The following is a 23,673-nucleotide window of genomic DNA, read 5'->3' on the forward strand; positions in this document are numbered from 1 at the left end:
ATGTTTTAATTCTTTCAGCTACTTCTTACAATCACACCGAACGTGTGTGACATAGGTACTGAAGAAGGAATGGGCCCTGAAATGAAGCGGCAGTCTCTGCCTTAATGGATTGGAATAGGATTCATCAACCTTCCTTTGGCAAATCTGCCTGGGAGCCTGAGCAAGCTCAAAGTTGAATAACCTATTTGAAGGAATTTACAATTTTAACACTCCTTCAGAACCATACATAGGTTTTAGTAGGTCCTTCGATACCACAAAAACCCTCCTCAAGTAACGCGGTGTTAGACTACCAAGATGAAATCAAAACTATATATGCCAGAGGTTTTGCCAACTGAAAGGGAAGTTAATCCCCAGAAAAGGTTGTTGCAGCCATCCCACTGGTATCATTAAGTGATGCCAATTATGAATTCTCCTTGTCCAAGTCTAGCGGCAGCATCATGTCTCAAAATAGAGTGTTTCTTACGTTCTCAACTGGATTCACGCACAGAAATTTCATGAACACTGAGAATAAAAGTACCAAAGCAAAAACAACAAAACCGAAAAGCGTGTCAGGATTCTTTGCTAAGAAGGAACCACAACACCAGTTAAACTGTTTGGAGCAGTTCTTCAACTGCAAGATGCATTTGTATTTGGGCTTATCTAGATTGCACAAACCAAAAAAAACTAATTTAAATGGACAGACAGAAAAAAACAAGTCAATGTATAAAATCAAAACAAACACTCCCTGGAATTAAATAATTGGAATAAGGAGTTGAAGGTTTTGAAGTACACCAATGGGAGAACTAGGGCAGTGTTGTTCTGGTATGGGAGGGGAAGATGCTTGGGTCCCCTGCACATAAGTCTTAAAGCTCCTCAAAAGAGGCAACAGTGGTTTCTGCCTATTTGCGTATAGCAATAGCAGTAAAACGAATGAGAAATCAAATGACAAACAAAAGGTTCAAGCATTTTATGTTACGAATCCCCTATTGAAATAATTGGTTCACATTAAGTATCAGTTGACAAAGTCATCGGAAAGCGTCAAAACAAATGTACAACCAAGTCAAGTAAGTTTTATTGCACCATTTAGTGACAAATTCTACATTGTAGATGGATATCATTCTGACTTTGCTCTATCATGCAACACCTGAACTAATTCCTGGTGGTGTTGTTTCCTTCAGACAAACAGATTGCAGGATGTACAGACATACAAAATACTTGCCCACAAGGAAAATGTTACTTCTAAGCATCTGCTTGTAGTGTGTAGTGCTGTAGATTTACTGGCTGTGCATACTTATGCAATCTAGTGTTGGGCTTGGATACTTGCAAGTTGCTTTTCTTATAAGAAGTCTTTCGAGCCACAAGGTATATAGTGACCCCTCCCTGAGCTGCTAATGAGCATTGGCACCGATTAGATTGTTTTTTGGTCAGTGGGTGAGAATAGCATGGAGTGGTGAACAGACAGTGTTGGTGCAAATGTGTATTTCTAAAAGGAACGTAACTAGTAAAGAAAAGATATCTGTGATCAGAGCAATATGTTTTAAGGGAGGAGGGTAGGTACATGTGAATCTACAGCACAACACACTACGAACAGATGCTCACAGGGTAGGTAATGTTTTTCATTGGCAGCATATGTTGTTGTAGATTCTAATGCCCTGCATAGACTATACCCCACCCCTACAAGCGGTGGCTAGTGCGTGGAAGAGGCAGATGTTTAAAACAAGGTCCATAGGACCATCTGGCCAATCAGTCAATCAATCAGGACATTCGTTAAGCGCGCTACATACCCATGATGGTCTCAAGGCGCTGTCTGTTGTCTGGCAACCACACCCAGGCAGTAGTGTTTGGTAAATGTGTGTTGGTTTACATATATCCGTTAGGTGAATGTTCCCTAGCAAGGCCATAATTACACCTTTATTTTGTACCAAGTGTGCTCTGGGTGTAACAGGGAGGGCTCGCTTGGCTTTGTGGTGACCTGTTTAAATGCATTTAACTATCCATATAGCTTTGGATCTAGGCTGACCGTTTTTAAACTTTTGGAAGGAATCAAAGTTGGTATGACCTTCGGAAAGGCTTAATCCAGCCAATGTAATACATGGAAGCACATTTAACAACTGCAGCATTCTCCCTGCTAATAAGTCTGGATGAGGAAAGAAGTCTGTAAGATCTATTGTCTGGTGCATGTGGAAAAGGGGCATATCTTTAGGGTTGGTTCTTAGCACTACCCTGTACTTTTGCACATAAATGAAAGGTTCTTGTAATTGGAGTGCCTGCTGTTTTCTGGTGCGTCAGCGAGAAACTGCTACTAGAAAAGCCACTTTCCAGGAGAGGAAATTGGCCCAAAAGGAGGCCCTGTTCTGGTATGCCGAAGAGGAGGGAGTGCTCGCTATTCTGCATGTAAGCTGATAAGTGAAGGCGTAAGGAACTGTAAGTTAGGCCTGACTTCCCGATATGAGATGGAGTTGCTTGGGGCCTGGGTGCCTACTCTGGCCCTGGCTCCTTGTAAGAACGTCCAGCCTGCTAGGGAGATGCTCACAAGGATTGATGGACATTTAGGGGAGTGAAAGGTGTTACTTGGCCCAGATGGAAGGTAAGAGGATGAGGGGCTGAGATGTTTACTGCATCTTTTGGATTACGAATGGAATGAGTGGGAGAGGTAGAAAAGCTTAAGTAAAATGGAGAGAGAGAGGGGTTGGCCTAACGGCTAAGGCGCTCGACCTCGGACCTGGGGATCTGGGTTCGAGTCTCGGTAACGACGCCAAAAACCCCCTGTGATTCTGGGCAAATCACTTAATCTCCCCGTCCCTAAAATGAAAGTGTGTCCTCATGTAACGTAACTGGTGCTATGTAAAGCGCTCTGATAACTGATTCGGTTCTAGTTCGCGCGATAAAAAAAAAAAAAAATCCTTGACCACTTCATCCCTAGTACATTGCCCAGGACTGTGGGTGTTGGTACCTGAAGGCGACGCTTGAGTATGCTGCATTTTCAGGGACGGCAAAGAGGTCTATTTGTAGGGTGCCACAGTGGTGGTAGTAGCTTGTGGAGTACTTGTGGGTGGAGAGTACACTTGAGGTCTTTTAAGTGCGTCGTGTTAAATAAGTCCACAAGTCGATGTCCACTCCCAGAGGGTACTTCCCCATTGGGTGACTATGGCGATGATGTGCCCAATGCCAAATGCTTTGAGACAGTAGAGAGAGGGATAGTAAGTGAGGGCAATCCTGCTTTTTTCTGAGATTACATGGCAGTCATGTTGTCAGTCATGACTAGTGCGACTCGTTCCCGAATGAGAGGAAGAAAGGTTTTGAGGACGAGCTGAATTGCTAGCAATTCAAGGTTGATATGATGTACCAGTTGACCTGGGGCCCACACTCCTTGTGCTGTAGTGAGATTGAAATGTGCTCTCCAGACAGCTCGAGGGATGTTTGAGGTAGTGGAGACTTGCAGGTTAAGGTCTAGAAAAGGCCTGGCCTGCAAAAGATTGGTGCTGTTCCATGACTGCAGAGAGCAATGCATACTGGACTTTACCAACACTAGAATCTTTGCTTGTGGCCACTGCTGCAATGGAAGCATGTGCAGCAGGTTGTGGGGCACTATGGTAATGCATGAGGCCATCATGTCGAGGAGGCGCAAAGCAGTTCTGACTGTAAGGCAATGATTTGATTGAAAAAGAGGAACTAGCTGTTAACAATAAGACTATTTACCGGCTGAGACAGTCATTACCTGTGACTGCATTTAGTGTTGACCACAGAAAGGGTTGTATCTGCAGGCGTACAAAATTGTACTTGGTGGCATTGATGGTGAACTCAAGGTCATGGAGGAAGAGATGGGAGCCTGGGTGTGCGCTAAGCACTGTGGCCAATCGTCCAGCTGAAACCTATGTAGATGACTCCTTTACTTAAATGTGCAGCAACCACTGCCAGGCATTAGGAAAAGACCCTTGGGCCAGCGTTGATGCAGAACAAAAACACTGAGTTGATAATGATGGCTACTTACCACAAAACACAGGTAGTAATAGTAGATGAGTTAGATGGGAATGTGGGGGTAGTTGTCCTTGAGGCTTTCTTTACACTGTCATGAAGTTGTCTTGCTGCAGCAGAGGGACGGCATTCTGCAAACTTTTCATGTGGAAGAGTTCAGGCAGGATGCATTAGTTAAGTGACCTGATTTAAAATCCAACACCTTCCCTATTGTCCGCACAGGCTGGAGTTGGAATAGTAAATTTTACTATTCCAACATCCTAACCCCCCCCTCCCGCAAGTCGTTGTTCTGACTTGCAGAGTAATGGTATGCGGAATAACAATGCGGTCGTTGTAACAACCGCGTTGTGATTCCCTGCGGGGGAAAAAGAATGCGGGATATGAACGTATATTCAGAGGATGCACATAGAGCGTTGATCCCCCCCTTCCCCAACCCCTGCCCCCCCTCGCTCCCCCGCTCTGGCGCACCATCCAGAGCCATAACTGCCTGGTTTCTCAATTTCTGTGACTGGGATTCCATCCTGAAACTTGCCTGGGGCCTGAGTCCGGTGTTCTATGAAGGACATCAGATATCCATTTATCCTGATTATACGCAGGGTGTATACGTTAAAAAAAACAAAAACAAAAAAAAACCATTTCTGGCAGTGAAGCGGCCCCTGAGACAAACTTCACATATAGCCTCCTCTTTCTGGGAAAGTTACGAGTGGAAAGTAAAGGGAAAGTTCTGTTCTCTGCAGAGGAAGGGAGCGACTGGTTGGACTCGCAGGAATTCTCGGGGGCCTGCCTGGTGCCCTCGACGGAGTCGCCCAGAGCAGCGGGGTCCAACTGGCCCCCCCGGATCCGGCAAAAACAAACTATTCCAAAGGCCGCCGATAGGACTTGGAGTCCTGGTCGCATTAGAGTGTGTCTGGATTACACATGGCAGGCTTCGGACGTGGTCCTGGACTCGAGAACTTTGTTGCCTACTCCACATGTGAACAGCAATCCAAGCGATGACAACGATAACGGATTCAGACACACTGATGTAGGACAAGTGCTACATAGGTACGCTCTATGGAACTTCCAGTTTCAAGAATTAAGGTAAGACTAGACCACTAAATGTGGATATTTGTCAGAGTCCGCGATAAAGTACTTCAGCGGAAACAGCTCCACACAAGCAAAAGATAGTTGACGGAGGGCCACCCCCAGAGGCAGGTATCTGGTTGGGGAGCTGGAGACTTGCCCTCGCACCCTACCGGCTAGCCAGCCACTAATGTTGGGATGGATGGGTGTTTTCTTCTTTTGTTGCTATTCAGTGTTGAGGATTTCTCTGGTGGGTTATAAGGCGACATCTGAATGCTTTCACACTGTCTCGGTTCTATGGGGAGAGAGATGCAATATTGCCCAAGGGGAGGTGGTATTTGGTTTATGTTGGGGATGGAGTAAGAATGTTTCTCCCACCTCTGTGCCAGGGGAAAACTCTTGTAGAGACCATTGCAGATTTAGGGTCATATGTAGGATCTGAGATAGAATGGCCGTTCACGCGTCCCATGGCAGCCATCATGACTAAGCTGATTACATGGTACATCCTCGGCATAGCTGTCTTTGAAAACGTGGCGAGTATTTCCATATTTGAAAAGATACAAAATAGAAATAGCATGCTTACAGGAGAAGCACATCTGGGAGGACACTATACCATGTCTACAGAAGTGCTGGAGAGGGCACTTATCTGGGTGGCCCCGGGGGTTCCCTTTCAACATCTCCATCACGTGGTTGCCCCAGAGGGGAGGTATCTTATTTTGCCTGGGAGACTTGATGGTACGGAAGTGTGTTTGATTAACGTAAATGCCCCTCTGTTACTCTTTCTTAGCTTCCCCAACTGAGGTGGCATCACCACATAGGGGTGCACCGATGCTGTGGGCTGGGGACGTGAATTGCGTCTTGGATGGTTCACTTGACTGCTTGCCTCCACTGCTCCACACTAAGCCACGTCTGACCGGCACACTGCAGAATATTATAGAGGGCATGCATTTAAGGGATGTGTTGAGTGAGCGATATCCAAAGACTAGGCAGTTCTCCTGCCACACCCCTGCTACGGGGAAATCCAGCACACTGGACTACTGGTTTCTCTCTACGGATTTTAGATGGAGTGTGGGTGGAATAACATACTTACCCCGATATCTCAGACCACTCCCCTGTCCTGTTGGAACTCCGTTAACGCGGGACTAGGTCAGAGATACCTCTGTGGCGGATTAGTGCCAAGGCCTTAACGGACCCTCCATTTGTGGCAAAACTAACTTTAGAGCTGGAGAGATACTTTGAGGATAATTGGGGGGTCAGCCTCAAATTGTGCGGTTGAATGGGAGGCCATGAAAGTGGTTCTTAGGCAAATATGGATAAAAATGTCCTATGGCATACGCCGGCAGTTATAGAAGGATGTCGCTGTGCAGGAGGAAATACTGGGTGGACTGGAAGCTAGGATCCCCTTGGCTCCCCAGGCATTGGCAGGATGGTGCAGGGCCAGGGAGGCCCCGTCGGCGGACCTTCGTAGACTGGAAAAACATGTGAACACGACCTATCATCAAAGATTGTATAGGGAGGGGGATAGGACTAGCATCTCACTGGCTGTATTAGGTAATCAGGAGACCCCAATTGCCCCAATGCAGATTCGAAATAATGGTGGGACATTGGTCTATACACAGCAGGTGGTTGTAGAGTAATTGGCTGATCACTTGCGGGCCGTATACGCACATCAGCCTTCTCCCAGCAGGAGACAATTCATGCCTAACAACGCGGTCGAACTTCCCTCAGTTGGAGCCTCAAGAGGATGAGGAAGAAAACAAGTTACTTACCTGTAACTTTAGTTCTCCAGTATTGGAATCTTTCATAGATTCACATGCCTGAATCACTCCCCGTCGTCGAGACGGGAGTCTCCGGTATATAAAAAAAGCAGTGCTTAGTAGTATAGCAAACTGAAAAGAGGCCTAGGCCCATTTCCCTTTTGCAACCCATAGCCTTTGTTATGTAAAAAAGGCCCAAACTTTTCTCTGAACCAATCAGAGCTCCTCACCCTCTAGAACACTCCTAAAAGAACCTTCTGCCCCTCAGATTTTTCGCGCACTTGTGCATATAACACACTTCTTGTGCTAAATCCGAGGTGAGCCTCTCAGGGGAGGAGGGTGGGTGCATGTGAATCTATGAAAGATTCCAATACTGGAGAACTAAAGTTACAGGTAAGTAACTTGTTTTCTTACTCCAGTTCAAGTTCAAGTTCAGGAATTTATATAGCGCACTACTCACCCAGAGGGTCTCAAGGCGCTTGGGGATGGGTTCATTATTTATCGAATAGCCAGGTTTTAAGTTCTTTTCTGAAGGGAATGTGGTTCTGTGTGAGGCGGAGGTGGGTGGGGAGTGAGTTCCAGGTCTTGGCTGCCAAGTAGGAGAAGGATCTACCTCCCATGGTGGATCATTGGATACGCGGAACTGCGGCGAGGCCTTGATTGGAGGATCTTAGTTGGCGGGTGGGTGTGTAGAAGGACAGTCGAGAGTTGAGGCATTCGGGCCCTAGTTTGTAGAGGGCCTTGTGTGCGTGGGTGAGGAGACGGAATGTTATTCTCTTGTTGACCGGGAGCCAGTGGAGGTCTTTCAGGTGGCCGGTAATGTGGTTTTGGCGAGGGATGTCCAAGATGAGTCTCGCTGATGCGTTTTGGATGCGTTGGAGTTTTTTCTGTAATTTGGCTGTAATTCCGGCGTTGGAGGTGTTTCCATAGTCCAGTCGGCTCGTGACTAGTGCGTGGGTGACAGTCTTTCTTGTCTCGGAGGGGATCCAACGGAAGATTTTTTTGAGCATACGAAGTACGTTGTAGCAGGAGGATGAGACGGCGTTGACTTGTCTGGTCATCGAGAGTGAGGAATCTAGGATGAAGCCCAGGTTGCGTGCGTGATCTGTGGGTATGGGTGCTGTGCCTAGAGCTGAAGGCCACCATGAGTCGTCCCAGGTAGAAGGGGAAGATCCTAGGATGAGCACCTCCGTTTTATCTGAGTTAAGTTTTAGGCGGCTGTATTTCATCCATTCGGCTACTTCTTTCATGCCTTCGTGAAGGTTGGTTTTGGCGGAGTTAGGGTCTTTGGTGAGGGAGAGGATCAGCTGGGTGTCGTCAGCGTAGGAGATGATGTTAAGGTTGTGCTGACGCGCGATGGATGCGAGTGGACTCATGTAAACGTTGAAGAGGGTGGGACTGAGTGATGATCCTTGTGGTACACCGCAGATGACTTCTGTAGCCTCTGATTTGAATGGCGGTAGTCTTACTCTCTGGGTTCTTCCGGCGAGGAACGAGATGATCCAGTCCAGTGATTTTCCTTGTATTCCGCTGTTGTTGAGGCGCTGTACAAGGGTGCTATGACAGACTGTGTCGAAGGCGGCGGAGAGGTCGAGTAGAATGAGGGCCACTGTTTCTCCGTTGTCCAGTAGTGTTCGGATATCGTCTGTGGCTGCGATGAGGGCGGTTTCGGTGCTGTGTTTGGCTCGAAAGCCATTCTGTGAGGGATCGAGGGAGTTGTTGGATTCGAGGAAGGCGGCGAGTTGGCTATTGACGGCTTTCTCGATGACTTTTGCCGGGAAAGGGAGGAGGGATATTGGGCGGTAGTTTTTGTGTTCAGAGGGGCCTGCTGTGGGTTTCTTTAGGAGGGCGCTGACTTCGGCATGTTTCCAGCTTTCTGGGAAGGTAGCAGAGTTGAAGGAGCAGTTGATAACATCACGGAGATGGGGTGCGATGATGGAGTTCGCTTTGTTGAAGATGTGGTGGGGACATGGGTCGGTTGGCGAGCCAGAGTGGATGGAATTCATTAGGCGGATGGTGTCTTCGGTGGTTATTGGGTTCCAGGCGCTGAGATTGTTAGAGGGCGGCTTAGGTTCTGAGGGGGGTGGAGAGGATTGTTCGTTGGAACCGTTTTCGAAGCTGTTGTGTATGTCAGCAATGTTGTTGTAGAAGAAGGAGGATAACGAATCGCAGAGGTCTTGGGAGGGAGTGATGTCGTTTGAGGCTTCGGTAGGGTTGGTGAATTCTTGGACTATGTTGAATAGTTCCTTGCTGTTGTGGGCATTGTTGTCGAGTCGATTCTTGAGTGCTGATTTCTTGGTGGATCGGATCAGCTGGTGGTGTTTGCGGGTGGCTGTCTTGAAGGTGGTCATGTTGTCGGCGGTTGGGTTTTTTCTCCATGTTTTCTCGAGAGTACGGCATAGTTTCTTGGATTTCTTAAGGTCATCGTTGAACCAGGGGGCCTTTTTGCTGTCTTGTTTGGTGTGATGGTTTTTCAAGGGTGCTAATTCGTCGGAGCTGTGAGAGATCCATTGTTTGAGTTTGATGGCAGCTTGGTTTGGGTCTGATGAGAGGGCGGGTGGTTTTTGGTTGAGCGATGTGATGAGTTGGTCGGTGGTGATTTTATTCCATTTTCTTCGGGGAATAGGTAGTGGGGGATTGTGGGTCGAGGTTGTTTTGTAGCTGAAGTGAACACAGCTGTGGTCCATCCAGTGGAGACATGTGGTGCGATCGAAGGAGATGTGTTTGCTGGAAGTGAAGATTGGATCTAGCGTATGCCCGGCTACATGGGTGGGGGTATTAACAAGTTGTTTGAGTCCGAGATTGGTCAGGTTGTCCAAGAGGGTGGTGGTGTTGCTGTCGTTTTTCTTTTCTAGGTGGAAGTTGAGGTCTCCTAGTAGAACGTAGTTCTCGGAGGCGAGGGCATGAGGACTGATGAAGTCAGTGATGTTCTCGTTGAGTTGTTTACGTGTTCCTGGGTGCCTGTAGAGGAGGGTGCCTCTGAGTGTGGTTCTGGGGTCCGTGTGGATCTGGAAGTGGAGGTGTTCGGCGGTGGGAAGGTTATCGTCGGAGCTGGTCGTGATTTTGATGGTGTTCTTATGGACGATGGCGATGCCTCCTCCAGTTTGAATGGAACGGTCTTTTCGGATGATCTTGTAATTGTCCGGGATGGCTATGGCGATGTCGGGTGTTGATGATGCATTCATCCATGTTTCAGTGAGGAAGGCAACGTCTGGTGATATGGTGTCGAGTAGATCCCAGAGTTCTGTGGACCGAGCGGGTATTCAGCAGGATGCACTTCAGGTGGTTGGGGTCGGAGCTGTGTTTGGGGTTAGTGGATGTGGTAGGGGTCTTGATGCTGGTATATTTGCAGGAGTGGCAGGTGAGGGGCCCGTGAGTACGCCCGGGGCAGCTTCGTAGCATTGTGGTGTGCGTCCGTGGTTGAGGGCTAGGAGGGTGGCTGCGTCGTAAATAATGCGGACGGAGTGCGGTTTGCGGGGGCCTGGTGCTGGGCGGGGTCCAGGCGTGGACGGGCTTACCTTTGGCGCGACCGCTGCGCGTGGACGCTGCGCGTTGGAACATCTGTCATAAATGGAGAGTGGAGGGGGGCGGAGCGTGGGAGGGGCAGCTGGGAGGCGGTAGCGGGGAGGGGAGGCGGGCCCGGGGAGAGCACAACAACAAAATGGTGGGCGGAATGTAAAGCGAAACAGGGTCACAGCCAACAAGTACAATTAAGCACAAAGTATGCAAATTGAACTGACGCGCAGCTCGGAAGAGCAGTAAGTGCGACTCTACAATGTTATGCGCAATATCCGTGTGGAAGCGCTATTAAATGCAAATAGGCTAAGATATCACGCACGTTATTAAATTACAATTGGGCTACGATACCACACACAGCAGCGTGACTAGCGATGCGCTTCAGCTGTGGGAGCTGCAGAGAGGAGCACGATCAGGGGTCTCAAGTCGGGGAGCGTGGGGAGCGACCGCTTTGGCACAGGTCCAGTATTGGAACTTTCATAGATTCACATGCCTTAATCAGAATAGCGAGCAGTGAAAAAATCAAAGCACATTTTCCTGATACATTACATAACCATGCAGTAACATTAGAGAATGAAGCATAATCTCATATACATATATACATAATTATATAAAATGTGACTTTGTAAACCCAAGAAATTATGGAAGGAGGGATGCAAGAAAGGCTCACCGTTACTGGATGATATTCCGCAGTACCGCCTCTCCCACCGCCGCATCAGAATCTGCGGCCGCCTCCAAGCAGTAGTGCCTGGTGAAGGTGTGCGTAGATGCCCAGGTTGCTGCTCTGCAGATGTCCTGGATTGGCACTCCTCCAAACAATGCAGTGGATGTGGCGACTGCCCTCGTGGAATGGGCACGGACTCGTGCATTCAAAAGCTTTCCAGCAGCTTGATGACAGTAGACAATTGCACTGGAAATCCACCTGGCAATTCCCCACTTTGACAGCGGGAAACCTTTTCTGGGTGCGCTGAAGGCGACAAATAACTGGGAAGACTTACGAAACGCCTTAGTTTCTTTCAAGTAAAATTTCACACATCTCTGAACGTCCAGCGAGTGCAATACTCTTTCTGCCGCTGTTGATGGATGAGGAAAGAAACGCTTCAGCACCAATGGTTCGTTCAAATGAAAAACAGTTGGCACCTTCGGAATGAACTTCGGGTTTGTCCTGACAATCATTTTATCCTCTTGAAACTGCAAGAAAGGCTCCTGAATCGTGAGCGCTTGTAGTTCACCTACTCTTCTCGCAGAAGTCAATGCAATGAGAAGAGCCACCTTCCAGGATAAGAACTTCAGGTCTGCCCTGTGTATCGGTTCAAATGGTGGCTTCATCAATTGAGAGAGTACAATATTCAGATTCCATACAGGGGGTGGAGGCTTTACTGGTGGAAAGACCCTGAATATCCCTTTCATGAATTGTTTGATAATCCTTGAGGACCATAAAGATGGGCCTGACGATGACCTCCTGTAGCGGGATATCGCAGCCAAATGCACCTTGGAGGCGTGTGCTAATCCTGACTTTGCTAACAGCAGAATGTAAGATATAATTTGATGAGGTGCAGCCGTAAGAGGGTGAACACCATTTCTCTTACACCACAGACAAAACCTCTTCCATTTCATCCTGTAGGTTTTGTTGGTACTCTCCGCTCTGGCATTGGATAGGATGTCCCTACATTCGTGTGAGATGTTCAGATGGCTAAACTCACAGTGTTCAGGAGAAAGGCTGCTAATCGCAAGGATTTCGGGTCCGGATGGCGCACCTGCCCCTTGGACATTGTCAGAAGCGATGGAATCAGGCTCAACTGAACTGGACGGTCCTCTGACAGTAGCAGCAGTTCCGTGAACCAGTGCTGTCTGGGCCAATACGGGGCAATTAGGATCAGCCTGCACGGTTCTCTCTTGATCTTCACCAGTACGTGGGGGAGAAGAGGAATTGGAGGAAAACCGTAGGCAAAGATGCCGGACCATGCCATGGAAAACGCATTCCCCCAAGATCCCCTCTGGGGAAGCCAGCTTGCGAAGTAATGGCATTTTCTGTTTTCCTTCGTAGCGAAGAGGTCCACCATCGGTGTTCCCCATCTTCGAAAGATGCTGTCCAGGATCTCCTGGTCTAACTCCCACTCGTGGCAGGACGATTTTAGCCTGCTGAGAGTATCCGCCTTGATGTTTTGATCCCCCGGGAGGTGTTCTGCTGTCAGTGATATTCTCTGCTGAATAGCCCATTCCCATATTTCCTGGGCTTCCTGAGACAGGGAGAGAGATCTTGTTCCCCCTTGCTTGTTTACATAATGCATCGCCGTGGTGTTGTCTGTTCTTATCAACACCGGCGCACCTTTTATCCTTGGCAGAAAAGCCAGCAATGCCAAGCGAATCGCCCTGAGTTCCAGCAGATTTATATGTAATTGCTGCTCCTCTTCCTTCCAACGGCCGCTGACCTGAAGGTCCTGAAGGAAAGCTCCCCATCCTTCTAATGACGCATCCGTCGTTACCACTAGCAGAGCTGCTCTTGCTAGAAACGTCAGTCCTTGAGACACATTTGCCTTTTGTGTCCACCACTTTGCTGCCTGCAGCATGACTGGTGTCACCTTTATTGTATCGTCGAAGGATCCCTCCGCCTGACGCCATTGGAGATCGATCTGTTCTTGCCATGGTCTCATCCTTAGCCTGCAGCAAGGTACCAGTGGAATACAAGAGGACATTGTGCCCAGTAAGGATTTGAAGATGCGGACTGAAAGACTTTCTTTTTCCCAAGTCTTGGAAGAGGGACACAATCCTCAGTTGTCTTTCCTCGGAGGGAAACGCTTTGTTGCATTCCGTGTCCAATATTGCCCCCAGAAAGGTAATCACTCTTGCTGGGTGGAGGTTGGACTTTCCCTCGTTTAGAGTCAATCCTAAAGTGGCGAATAAGTCTATGCAAGCTTGCGTCGATGTTCTGGCTTGTGTCTTCGATGGTGCCTTGACTAACCAGTCGTCGAGGTATGGAAATATTTGATGTTTTTGCTTCCTCAACACAGCCGCCACTGGAGCCAGACATTTCGTGAACACTCTTGGCGCTGACTTCAAGCCGAATGGCAGCACCCTGAACTGGTAATGTCTTCCGGCTACCCAGAACCAAAGGTACTGCCTGTGTGCAGGATGTATTGGCACGTGAAAATACGCGTCCTGTAGGTCCAATGTGGTCATATGATCTCCTGGGTTCAATAACGGAGGGATGTCCTGTAGGGATACCATCCTGAAAGATTGCTTCTTGAGATAGGTGATTAAGGATCTGAGATCCAGAATGGGGCGCCACTGGAGTTTGTTCTTCTTGATAAGAAAAAAACAGGAGTAAAACCCCTTGTTTTCCTGGGATTTCGGTACCGGTTCTATTGCTCCCTTTCGGAGCATTAACCGAATCTCCTGCTGGAGTTGATGCAGATGGTTGGCTCTCTGATGCATCGGTGGCGTACAAGGGGGCGTCTGAAGGAATTCTAGGGTGTGACCGAATTGAACAATTTTTAGGACCCATTGGTCCGTTGTTATTTTCCGCCAATTTTGAAGATGGTGAGCAATCTTTCCACCCAGGGGAGCATCTGACAGAGTCGGAAGATGGAGGTTGTCATTGCCGACGTGTGTTGTCCTTTCCTCGGCCACCACGTCCTCTCGGAGTTGATTTTGGGTATCCTCCTGACTGACTCTGGTTATATTGCTGACGGTACGGCTGCGATGAGGACTGATAAGAAGATGAATATCTCCCTTGTTGGTATCCTCCTCTATACGAGGATTGACCTCTACCCCTGGAGCCACGAAAAGGGGTTTTTCTATACTGCAGTGTTCCCAGAGCCGTTGCCGTATCAGTATCCTTCTTGATACTTTCCAGCGTATCATCTATATGCTTCCCAAACAATTCTTCTCCATTGAAAGGGAGGTCTAATAATTTGTTTTGTACCTCCGGCCTAAATGCTGTTGCTGGCAGCCAACCCTGCCTGCGCAGGACAGCCGCTCCCCCCAGGGATCTAAAAGCCGTGGTCGCTATATCCATAGCGCAGTCTCGGACTTCAGCCGAAGTCCTCTCTCCTTCCATGAGAATTTTCTTCGCCTCCTGCTTCTCTGGATCTGGCACCAAGTTAACGTAGGGAGACAGGTCGCACCACATCTGCCTGTCATACCTCCCCAATATTGCAAGGGCATTAGCGCTCTTACAAGCAGAGCAGACATTAATGAAAAACGTTTTCCTGCGTTATCCAACCTTCTACCCTCCTTGTCTGGAGGTGTTGCAATCGGAGCAGATGGGCTCCTGGATTTCTGTTGTGCCGCCTGCGTGATAACAGAATCAGGTTTGGGATGACCTAAAAGGCAAGCTGGAGCATCGACTGGTGCTTTATACTTTTTATCCAGTCTGGCCAGAACCGGTGTTATCGTCGCTGGCGTCTCCATAACTTTCAATCCTTCTTTCCAGATATGAGACACTAAAGGTAGAGCTCGTACAGATCTCCGATACAAGTCTTTAAAGTCATATAGAAAACATTCAGTTTTCTCCTCTAGCGCAAACCTCTTAGTGGCTCTCTCCATCAAACTATGAAATCCACCAATGTCCTCCGGTGGAGAGCTCACTGGTCTCTGCGGTGGAGTTGCAGGTGATGGGGCGATATAATCATTCCATTCTGCATTTGTGTCCGCAATCTCACCATCCTCCTGATCTTCATCGGAGGTATCGTGGTGTGTTGTTGGTGGTGGTGACCTGACAGTAGGTTCCGGCACAATCTCTCCTACGAGTCGGAGTTCCTGGAACCGACCGTGGACGTTGAGTAGCCTCCATGGTCTGTTGAGTGGCTGGAGCCGCTGGGTATCTAGACCTATAATCCTCCAACATTCCCTGGAGATCCTTCAACAAAGAGGATGGTACACTGGTCATCTCCTCTCGTTGCTGTTTATATCGACGTTGTTCCTGGGGTTGTTCTTGATAACCCCCATATTCTGCCTCGGAATCGTATTCCTGGCACTTGACCTGTAGTTGCGACGGGCTACTGGCAATACCATACTCATCATCTTCCTCCGAATCTTCTTCCTCCAGTAAGTGAGACGGTAGCAATGGGGAGACCTTGCTTGGAGATGTAACCTCGGATGTTATAGGTTTTCTCCAAGGCACCAACCCTTTTTCTGGTGTTTTTTCCCTCGTCGACGGGGCTCGTCGACGAGATTCCCATCGCCGTCGTCGGCCATGTCATTGTCGTCGTTGTAGTGACCGTCGACGCTGTCCTCGTCGACGCTACCGTCGCCGGCACAGTCCACGTCTGCCGTCGTCGACGCTTCCGTAGACACAGCCGTCAAAGCCTTCGTCGACGGTGAAATCGTCTACGCCTTCATCGACTGTGAAATCGTCGACGCCTTCGTCGACGGTGAAATAGTCAACCCTGTTTTCTCACCAGCCTTCTCCTTCTTCGTCGACGACGGAGGTGTTTTCATCGTCGTCGATGGCACCTTTTTAGTCGACGGTCCCGTCGACGGAGCTGATTTCTCCTCAGAAGGCGCAGAAGAAGATAGTTTGATGGTTATCTTGATCTTCTGAGGTGACTGTGGTGGATCTGAGGTGGATTTTGCTCCCTTCACCTCACCAGCAGATCCCTTCTTCCCCTTAGATGATACTGAAGGGGATTTTGAGGGACTGCGCCCTGAGGCGGTCTTTTTTAGGGCCTTCTCAGGTCTTTCCCCTGAGGAATGTGTCTGAGGAGATCTACTTCTCTTCTGAGATCTTAGACGCCACAGATTCCTCCTCACTCTCACTTGAGAGGATTTCCTTCCTGGCTTTGACTTTCTGAAGCCAGATCAGTAGCCTTCCCTCATGATCTCTCAAGGTCTTATTTGAAAAGGTACGACATACCTTACAATCTGCTGCCTTATGGTCTGGGTAGAGACAGTAGATGCAGTCCTTGTGAGGGTCATCTGTATAAAGCCTCTTCTTGGAGCAGGTTGAACAAGCTCTAAATAATCCTTCTCTCTTTATCAGACATGATTGTTTTAAAAATCTCAAATTCAAGTCAAAATACTGTAGAAGTAAAGAGTTTGAGCAGAGCTCAAAGGAGACTCCCTAGCACAACATGCGGTAGAAAAATCTGAGGGGCAGAAGGTTCTCTCAGGAGTGTTCTAGAGGGTGAGGAGCTCTGATTGGTTCAGAGAAAAGTTTGGGCCTTTTTTTACATAACAAAGGCTATGGGTTGCAAAAGGGAAATGGGCCTAGGCCTCTTTTCAGTTTGCTATACTACTAAGCACTGCTTTTTTATATACCGGAGACTCCCGTCTCGACGACGGGGAATGATTCAGGCATGTGAATCTATGAAAGTTCCAATACTGGAGTAACTGTGTGTCCCGATCACCAAAGAGAAGCTTATGCTGGCTATACGCCAAGAGTCCAGGTTCTGATGGGCTCCTGGCTGAGTTTTAACGACAGTTCGCCCCACTTTTAGAAGATAGACTGTTAGAAGTTTACAATAAAGCGTTGGAAAGGGAGCTTTACAGCCTTCCATGCGTGAGGCGTTTGTGGCCATGATACCTAAAAATTAGAGGGACCCTCTCTTGTCCACCTTCGGTAGGCCCATCTCACTATTAAATATTGACGAGAATATACACAGTGGGAATATGGCGGAGCGTCTCCTATCAAGAATGCCTCGGCTTATCCACCCAGACCAAGCTGGTTTCATACCGAGGTGGAGTACGGCCGATAACATACGTCTCTTAGCTCATGAATGGCACTCTTCAGGCTTGTTGTAGATTGAGTGTGCCGTGGCAATGCTCAACAAATTTTCCATTCAGTGGATTGGTCCTACATGTGGGAGGTTCTTCGACTAATTGGGGTGGGAGGTCATTTTCTCCAGTGGGTGCAGCTGCTATATACAGCGGAAGGAGGGTGTACAAACCTCTTTGGCGCGGTACGAGGCAGGGTTGTCTGCTCTTTGGCGGCGCGCCTGCGGGATCAGCTAGACCCTTGGGGCATCAAGCTGGGGACAACTAACCATGTTGTCTCCCTATACACAGAAGACACGCTGGTTTATCTCATTCGGAGCAGTCTGTGCCGTTGCTCCTAGCGGAGATGTGATCCTTGGATCTTCACATTAATACCAGGGAGTCTTAGTTGATTCCTGTGGGCAGAATGGGGGAGGAGCTGTCGTGTGTTGAGCTACCATGGACGGGTGAAGGGACGCAGTACCTTGGGATTCGGCTGGCAAATACAGCCTCTACATACCTGGATCTTAATATTGGCCACATGATCGAGACTGTAGGGGTCCGTGCGCTTCTGGCAGGGGGCTGCGGTTGTCACTCATGGGGCACATTGCACTTGTTAAAATGATTGTCCTTTACAACTGCCTCTATGCTATGCAGCACTCGCTCTACAGGGGATGGGAGACCTCTATAGCTTTTTTCTTACTGGAGGAAGTACTAACACATCTACTAAAAGCTACAGAGTACAGAATCCCAAGGGATATTAGCAAGTCTTACTGGGATTGCTACCCACGCTACATCGCAAGAAGCTCAATAGGTGGTTCGTGCTCTTGGGGTTGGTCCTGGTTATGAAAAAAATTGTAATAGCATGGCTGGGCCCTTGACCCCCCCTCAGGCTGAAGAAGGGATAAGGGACATATGTGAGTGGGCAACAGCGGAAATAGTCAGAATGAAATTTGCCCTTAAGGATGATAAGATAGAGGACGATCTCCCAGCATGGGCTTCTATGTTAACAGAATTACAAGAAGACCGGGCCCCCTGAGACGTAGGAGCCCCAGGAGGAGGAAGTATTCATTGGGCTAGAACAAATAGAAACAAAACCTAGCCCACAAACAGCAATATAGACCCTAGACATAGTACTGACTTGATGTATGCAATCACGTTAAGTGGCAAGCTGGAGTGGGAGGGGGGGAGTTCTTTCAATATGATGTTTTCTATGTACAATGATCTGAAGTATAAGTCAAGATGTTTTTGATATACGAGCGTAGATTGTAACCAGGGCTCATGCACTCATATGCAATGTCTGTTTGTAAATGCCAATAAAAATATTCCCCCCCAAAAATCTGATGATGGTATTTAAGATGGTCCAATCTGCCACTAACTCCTCACTACTCTGCTTAAACTCGTCAGGCAGGGGTTTTATAAGAGCGTTTACACAGTTCCAGTGTGCTATGTCATACCTTAAGAGTCGTCCAACAGAGTTGATGATTCTCCAATAGGTGAAGGCTCAGAACACCACCCTTTACCCTGCAGCATCACATTTTAAAATCTCTTTATCGGTTAGGAATGCATCGCCCTTGCCCAGAGGTTAGCGTTCTTGTGCACAATATGGACTACTAGTGAATCTGGAAGGACGTGGCCTCTGATATATGGAGGGTCACTGGAGGAGGGTTTGTATTTTTTGTCTACCCTAGACATTAGGTAAACTTGAGCATCCCCATGGGCAGAAATTGCACTGTCCATCCTCCTGATTTAGATAAGGTTTCCACTAGGACATAGTCTTTTTTATGGAGAATGTGCATACCAACCTTGTGGAAAGCAACAACCCATTGTATGACCTCACAGTAAGTGGTGCTATCATCTGGGTGGAACCCAGGTGGGTAAAGATCAATGTCTGGACCAGGATTATTTTCCCGATATTGGAGTCAGAAAATATACAGTCTGAGACCGAACAGAGGAAAAAAAAATGTGTCCAACCCCAGCTGTCCTTGCACCCACAGATGGTGGGCCGAAAAAAAGTTTTAATCTGGAGCCAGTGCCCTACCAAGGGATGAGTCGCTATATACTGTGTGACTCAAAAGACTTCTTGGAAGAAAAGCAACTTACAAGTGTATGTGCCCAACCCAACATAGCTAGTGTAAGCAAAGCAGGTGTATCTACAGCAACACATGCTGTGAACCAATTGTTTTGAAGCTTGAAACTTGATATGTGTCTTCCATCTAGTAGTTGGGTTAGAAATTCTCCCTATTCTCTATTTCTGTTTCTATGTTTAGGCATGGCCCAGAGGAGGAGTAAGGTTGAACTCCTGAACAAGTCCCACAGTGTCCCAGTACGTGGTCTCCAACTTTAGGTTATTCTGCTTGGACTTTTGTTTTTTCCCCTAAAATCTTTCTTTACCTAAAGACCATCTTTTATTGGGAAGGATAGAGAGTCAGATATGAAGTTAGAAGAGTATAAAACTACAAACTATTTTTGCATGTAAGTAACTGTTTCTTATGTAGCTCTACTAGATTCACCTGCTGTGCACAGATTATGGAGCAGTAATAGTCTCCTGTGGAGGTAGGAGTGAAGTGAGGGCGTTTGCAAAAACAAATTTCAGAACCTTTAGTCCCACTTGAGCTTTTTTAAGCAAACACCTAATCAATAACATTTTGTTGATGTGAATTCCTATTACTATGTAGCCACCATTTATATAACTTTACTATATACTTCTACCAAAAAAGCCAACTTCATCCCTTTTGCCTTGTGCATCGTCTGGCGCAAACAAAACTGTTAAGATTTTTTTAGTAATTGTATTATTAGTATGTAGTACATAAGGGTCTTTCTTACATCCAGTGTGTGGCTGCTGGGCAGCTAAACTGACTGGTATGGAAATGTAACACAGCTTCTGGAATTAACTGCTGTTGCTCATAACTACTCTGTCCAAACTGACTGGCATGGAAATGTAACAGCTTCTGGAATTAACTGCTGTTGCTCATAACTACTCTGTCCTGGTGTATTTGAGGGTAAGGAGACTGGCTTGTCAGGGCCTGTAACTCACTCACTCATGGTAGTAACATGACACAATCAAAAATGCTGTTTTTAGTGTACTCTCCTGTGCTAGTTTCAACAGAATGTATATCTTGTGTATAATCTTATGTTCTTATTCATTTGTCAAGTAAAACAATGCCATTGTGATGCTCGTTTGTACCGGTACCACCTTGCCTACCACTTGTGTGGAATTCCTTGAGTGCTTAAAATACTGTCCAGCGTCCTCAGATTGTTATACTCCCCATTTCTCCATCCCACCCTCCTTGTGATACATCTGTGGTGATGGTCACAACTGGGATTTTTTTTTAAAGTTTATTTTTTACCATTTGTGTTCTTTCTGCAATCAGATTGAGACAACCACTAAATCTTCCCAATATCTTGTCGTTCGTGAATGTCATTGAGATGGGAATCCCAAACAGGGACTCCCATCTCAATTACAGGGAATGATTCAAGCATGTGAATCTATGAAAGTTCCAAAACTGGAGTAAGTTTAATTTCCAATTCTATATCACATCTGTATTGTATGACATTTAGGGCTCCATTATGATGCTGGTCAGACAAGCAAATCTATTCTGTTGCCAGGTTTCCATGTATACAGATCTTTCCTGGTTAAGTAAACGCAGGCAGGTCTCTTGTCATTTAATCTACAGACCTGCATATTTGTATTTCAATATTTAGCATCTCAAAAACTGACTACTATAATTATAGAATAAGTTTTGACCTGGGTTGTAATCATAATTTTTGATTTTGAAGAAGTGACATCACAATAAATATATTTATTTCAGAATCAATCATGACAGTACTGGAAACAGATTACTTACAAGGAGTTCCTTTAATGACTTAGCACCCTTTGTCACTTCTGGCGAATGAGGAGGTTCTGTAGGTGGTAGACATTGTAATACTTCGCCTCTGTGATTGAACCAAGGCTGCCCATTATTGTCCGATTGGGTACAACAGCTTTCAACATTTCCATCTTTGGTCTCATCAAGGTGACACTGTGTGTGCATGTTTCCTGAGGTCTCTCGATTATTTGGATCTCCCAGGAAACCCCCTTGCTTTGGATTCTGAAAATATAGAAATAAGACCGGAAATGTTTTCATTAATTTAAAACATTCTGTACATCTGGAAGACGGATCAAAATTCAAATGAAAAATATATTTTCACAATACCACATCTTTGCTAGCAAAATGGGTAACCTGGAACACAAAACAAGTGTAGAAGTTTCTTATCAAAAGACATGCTGTTAGTTTCTTTGAGGTGCACAGGTTTACATAATAAAAAGTTAGTTTCTTTGAGGTGCACAGGTTTACATAATAAAAAATTATTGATAAAATGTTGAATGTTTTATATTCCATCCAGCAGAGTGGATAAAATCTATAAAGACTAAATAAGTGGAGTCTATAGAAAGATATCCTTTAACAACGTTCAGTAGTTGCCACACTGGATCAGAAAAAGCATATACCCTCCCCCACCCCTCTCACCCCCCTAAAGAATAGGGGGAAAAAGTGGTTATCCACTGTGGGTTTCCCCACACCATACTCACCAGGGTTTAGAATCCATCCCTTAAATGTACAGATTGCAATCAACGTAAATCGCCTACATTTTAATCTTTAGGTTTTTTTTGCCTGCATTTATTTGTTAGAAGTTTTACAGTCTGGGCAGCCTTACTTTAATTAGACTTTCAGCCTTGCGTTTGGTAGTAAGTGCAAGCCATAAAAATTGTTCTATTTTTTAGGAGAACATAGATCACAGATGTGTATTTGGTTTCTAAACATTGGGTTTTACTATGGCAGCAGTGGAGTTCCTTACAGGCCATGTCTCAGATCTCATACTGCATGTTGTTAAAGGAGCTTACTGTTAAGTATTAGTATTTTATTTTTGGAAAATAGATGGTCCCCAGGCTACCACAACCAAGCAGCTGCCAGCATGGGTCGGCCTTCATAACCCAGATAGCAAAGTTTTGTTCAAGGGATATCATGTTTATAATGAGTCTTTAGAACCACAATACAAAAAAACTGGAATCAGAGCAATAACACATCAGAGGGTCTGACCTAAGCGAGCCAATTCACAAAGGTAAACTTACAAGTGAGTAAATCTTTATATGCAAGTTTACTCTTACATTTTTGAATGACTTTACTACTTTGAGTGTAAAGTTACTTTAAGCTGTTCAAAAGGTGTAGACTTACACGTCTCCACCCCTGAAACTGGGAGCGCAGAGACAAATTTAGAAGTGCAAAGTTATTACAGCCAAAGGGAGCAGAAGTAAGTTCAGTACCACACAGCAATTCACTGATATCCTATCGTAGAAAATAATGGAGGGAGAAAATATTGTCAAATTAAAATAATTATTTTGACTTTCCAAATGTATATTTCCAAGTACTTAATGATATCATAGTAACAAATTATAAAAAAATACAACTAATTAAAGAAAAACTAATTCTATACATCATTTTAATGTACAAGTACAAATATGTTACTTTAGGTGGGATTTTTTTAATTTAAATTTTAATATAATATATTTATTCTGAATAAGGTAAATGTTTTTTTTAGTTATAAATGTAAAATAAATATATTAAATGAATTTACATTAATATTTAACCTACAAATATTTTACTAACTTTTTTTATGGTTAACTAGCTTACCCGTCGCGCGTTGCTGCGATCTCAGAAGAAAGGAATGTTGCTGCTGCTCAGATATACTTTTGAGCGCGAGAGCACTGCGCTTACACGCTCATACCTTGCGCCCCCATCACGACTTGGGTTCATTCCCGATCCTGCACCGTCTCGCCAACACTCCGTCTCGGCACAACGAAGACTGATTCGACATGTTTATGCAGCTTCTCCGGCCCCCTCAACGCGCGTAGGTGCGCTCGAGGAGGGCCGGGTTACATTAGAGGAATTCACCTACGGAGCAATTCTCGATGCTCATTCGTTTGAGAAGAGTGGGCTTGATCAGTTTGTATTCGAACAGCTTTGAATCTTTCTTCGATATATTAAAAAAGTTTATGCCAGAAACCTTTGCGGAGCGTACTCAACAACTTCCCAAAGTTGCATGGCGATCGGATGAATGGTGTAGTAATGCATAAAGGACAAACAGACAGACAGACATACATTCGTTTTTATATACATATATATATATAGATAAGGAAAATGCTACTTACCAGTATGCATCTGTTCTTGGCATGTAGAGCTGCACACTGTGCATAGATTGCCACCTAGTGTTTGGCCCGGATGTTTGCAGTTTGTTGTTGTCTTGAAAAGTTCTTTGGTAGTTACGAGATAGGTGACCTCCTAGGACCACATTGCGCATGGGGATCGGCTCCATCCCCAGATTATTTTTCGCAATTAGGGAAATGATGGAGCTTTGCAAAAAAAAAAAAAAAAGGAAGGGGGTCCATGTAATTTGTATCTAATTAAGATAATACTGGAACAGACAAAGGTAGCCGGGGAGGAGGGTGGGCGTGTGCAACTCTGTAGCTCTACATGCCAAGAACAGATGCATACTGGTATGTAGCATTTTCCGTTCTAGGCATATGAGTTGCAGATTGCACACTGTGCATAGATTGTATAGCAGGACCCACTCTTAGCGGCGACCACCCCTATCTGTTGCAGTAGTTTGGAATAATGTTTTGAGAACAGCCTGGCCCACATTAGCTTGTTGC

The 23,673-nt window shown here is 46.2% G+C and overlaps 1 protein-coding gene across 5 annotated transcripts in view; it reads right to left on the reverse strand.

Annotated features, from left to right (window-relative positions):
* The window catches only part of GGNBP2 (gametogenetin binding protein 2), a 668,014-nt gene that overhangs the window by 22,991 nt on the left and 621,350 nt on the right, over positions 1–23,673 (reverse strand). For all 5 annotated transcript variants that reach the window (XM_078679788.1, XM_078679790.1, XM_078679791.1 and 2 more), the window contains one exon: positions 20,834–21,076. In XM_078679788.1, coding sequence (XP_078535914.1) covers positions 20,834–21,076 — 243 coding nt within the window. The remainder of the gene's footprint in view (positions 1–20,833; positions 21,077–23,673) is intronic.

This window comes from Lissotriton helveticus, chromosome 3_1 (assembly GCF_964261635.1).
Source record: "Lissotriton helveticus chromosome 3_1, aLisHel1.1, whole genome shotgun sequence".
NCBI lineage: Eukaryota > Metazoa > Chordata > Amphibia > Caudata > Salamandridae > Lissotriton > Lissotriton helveticus.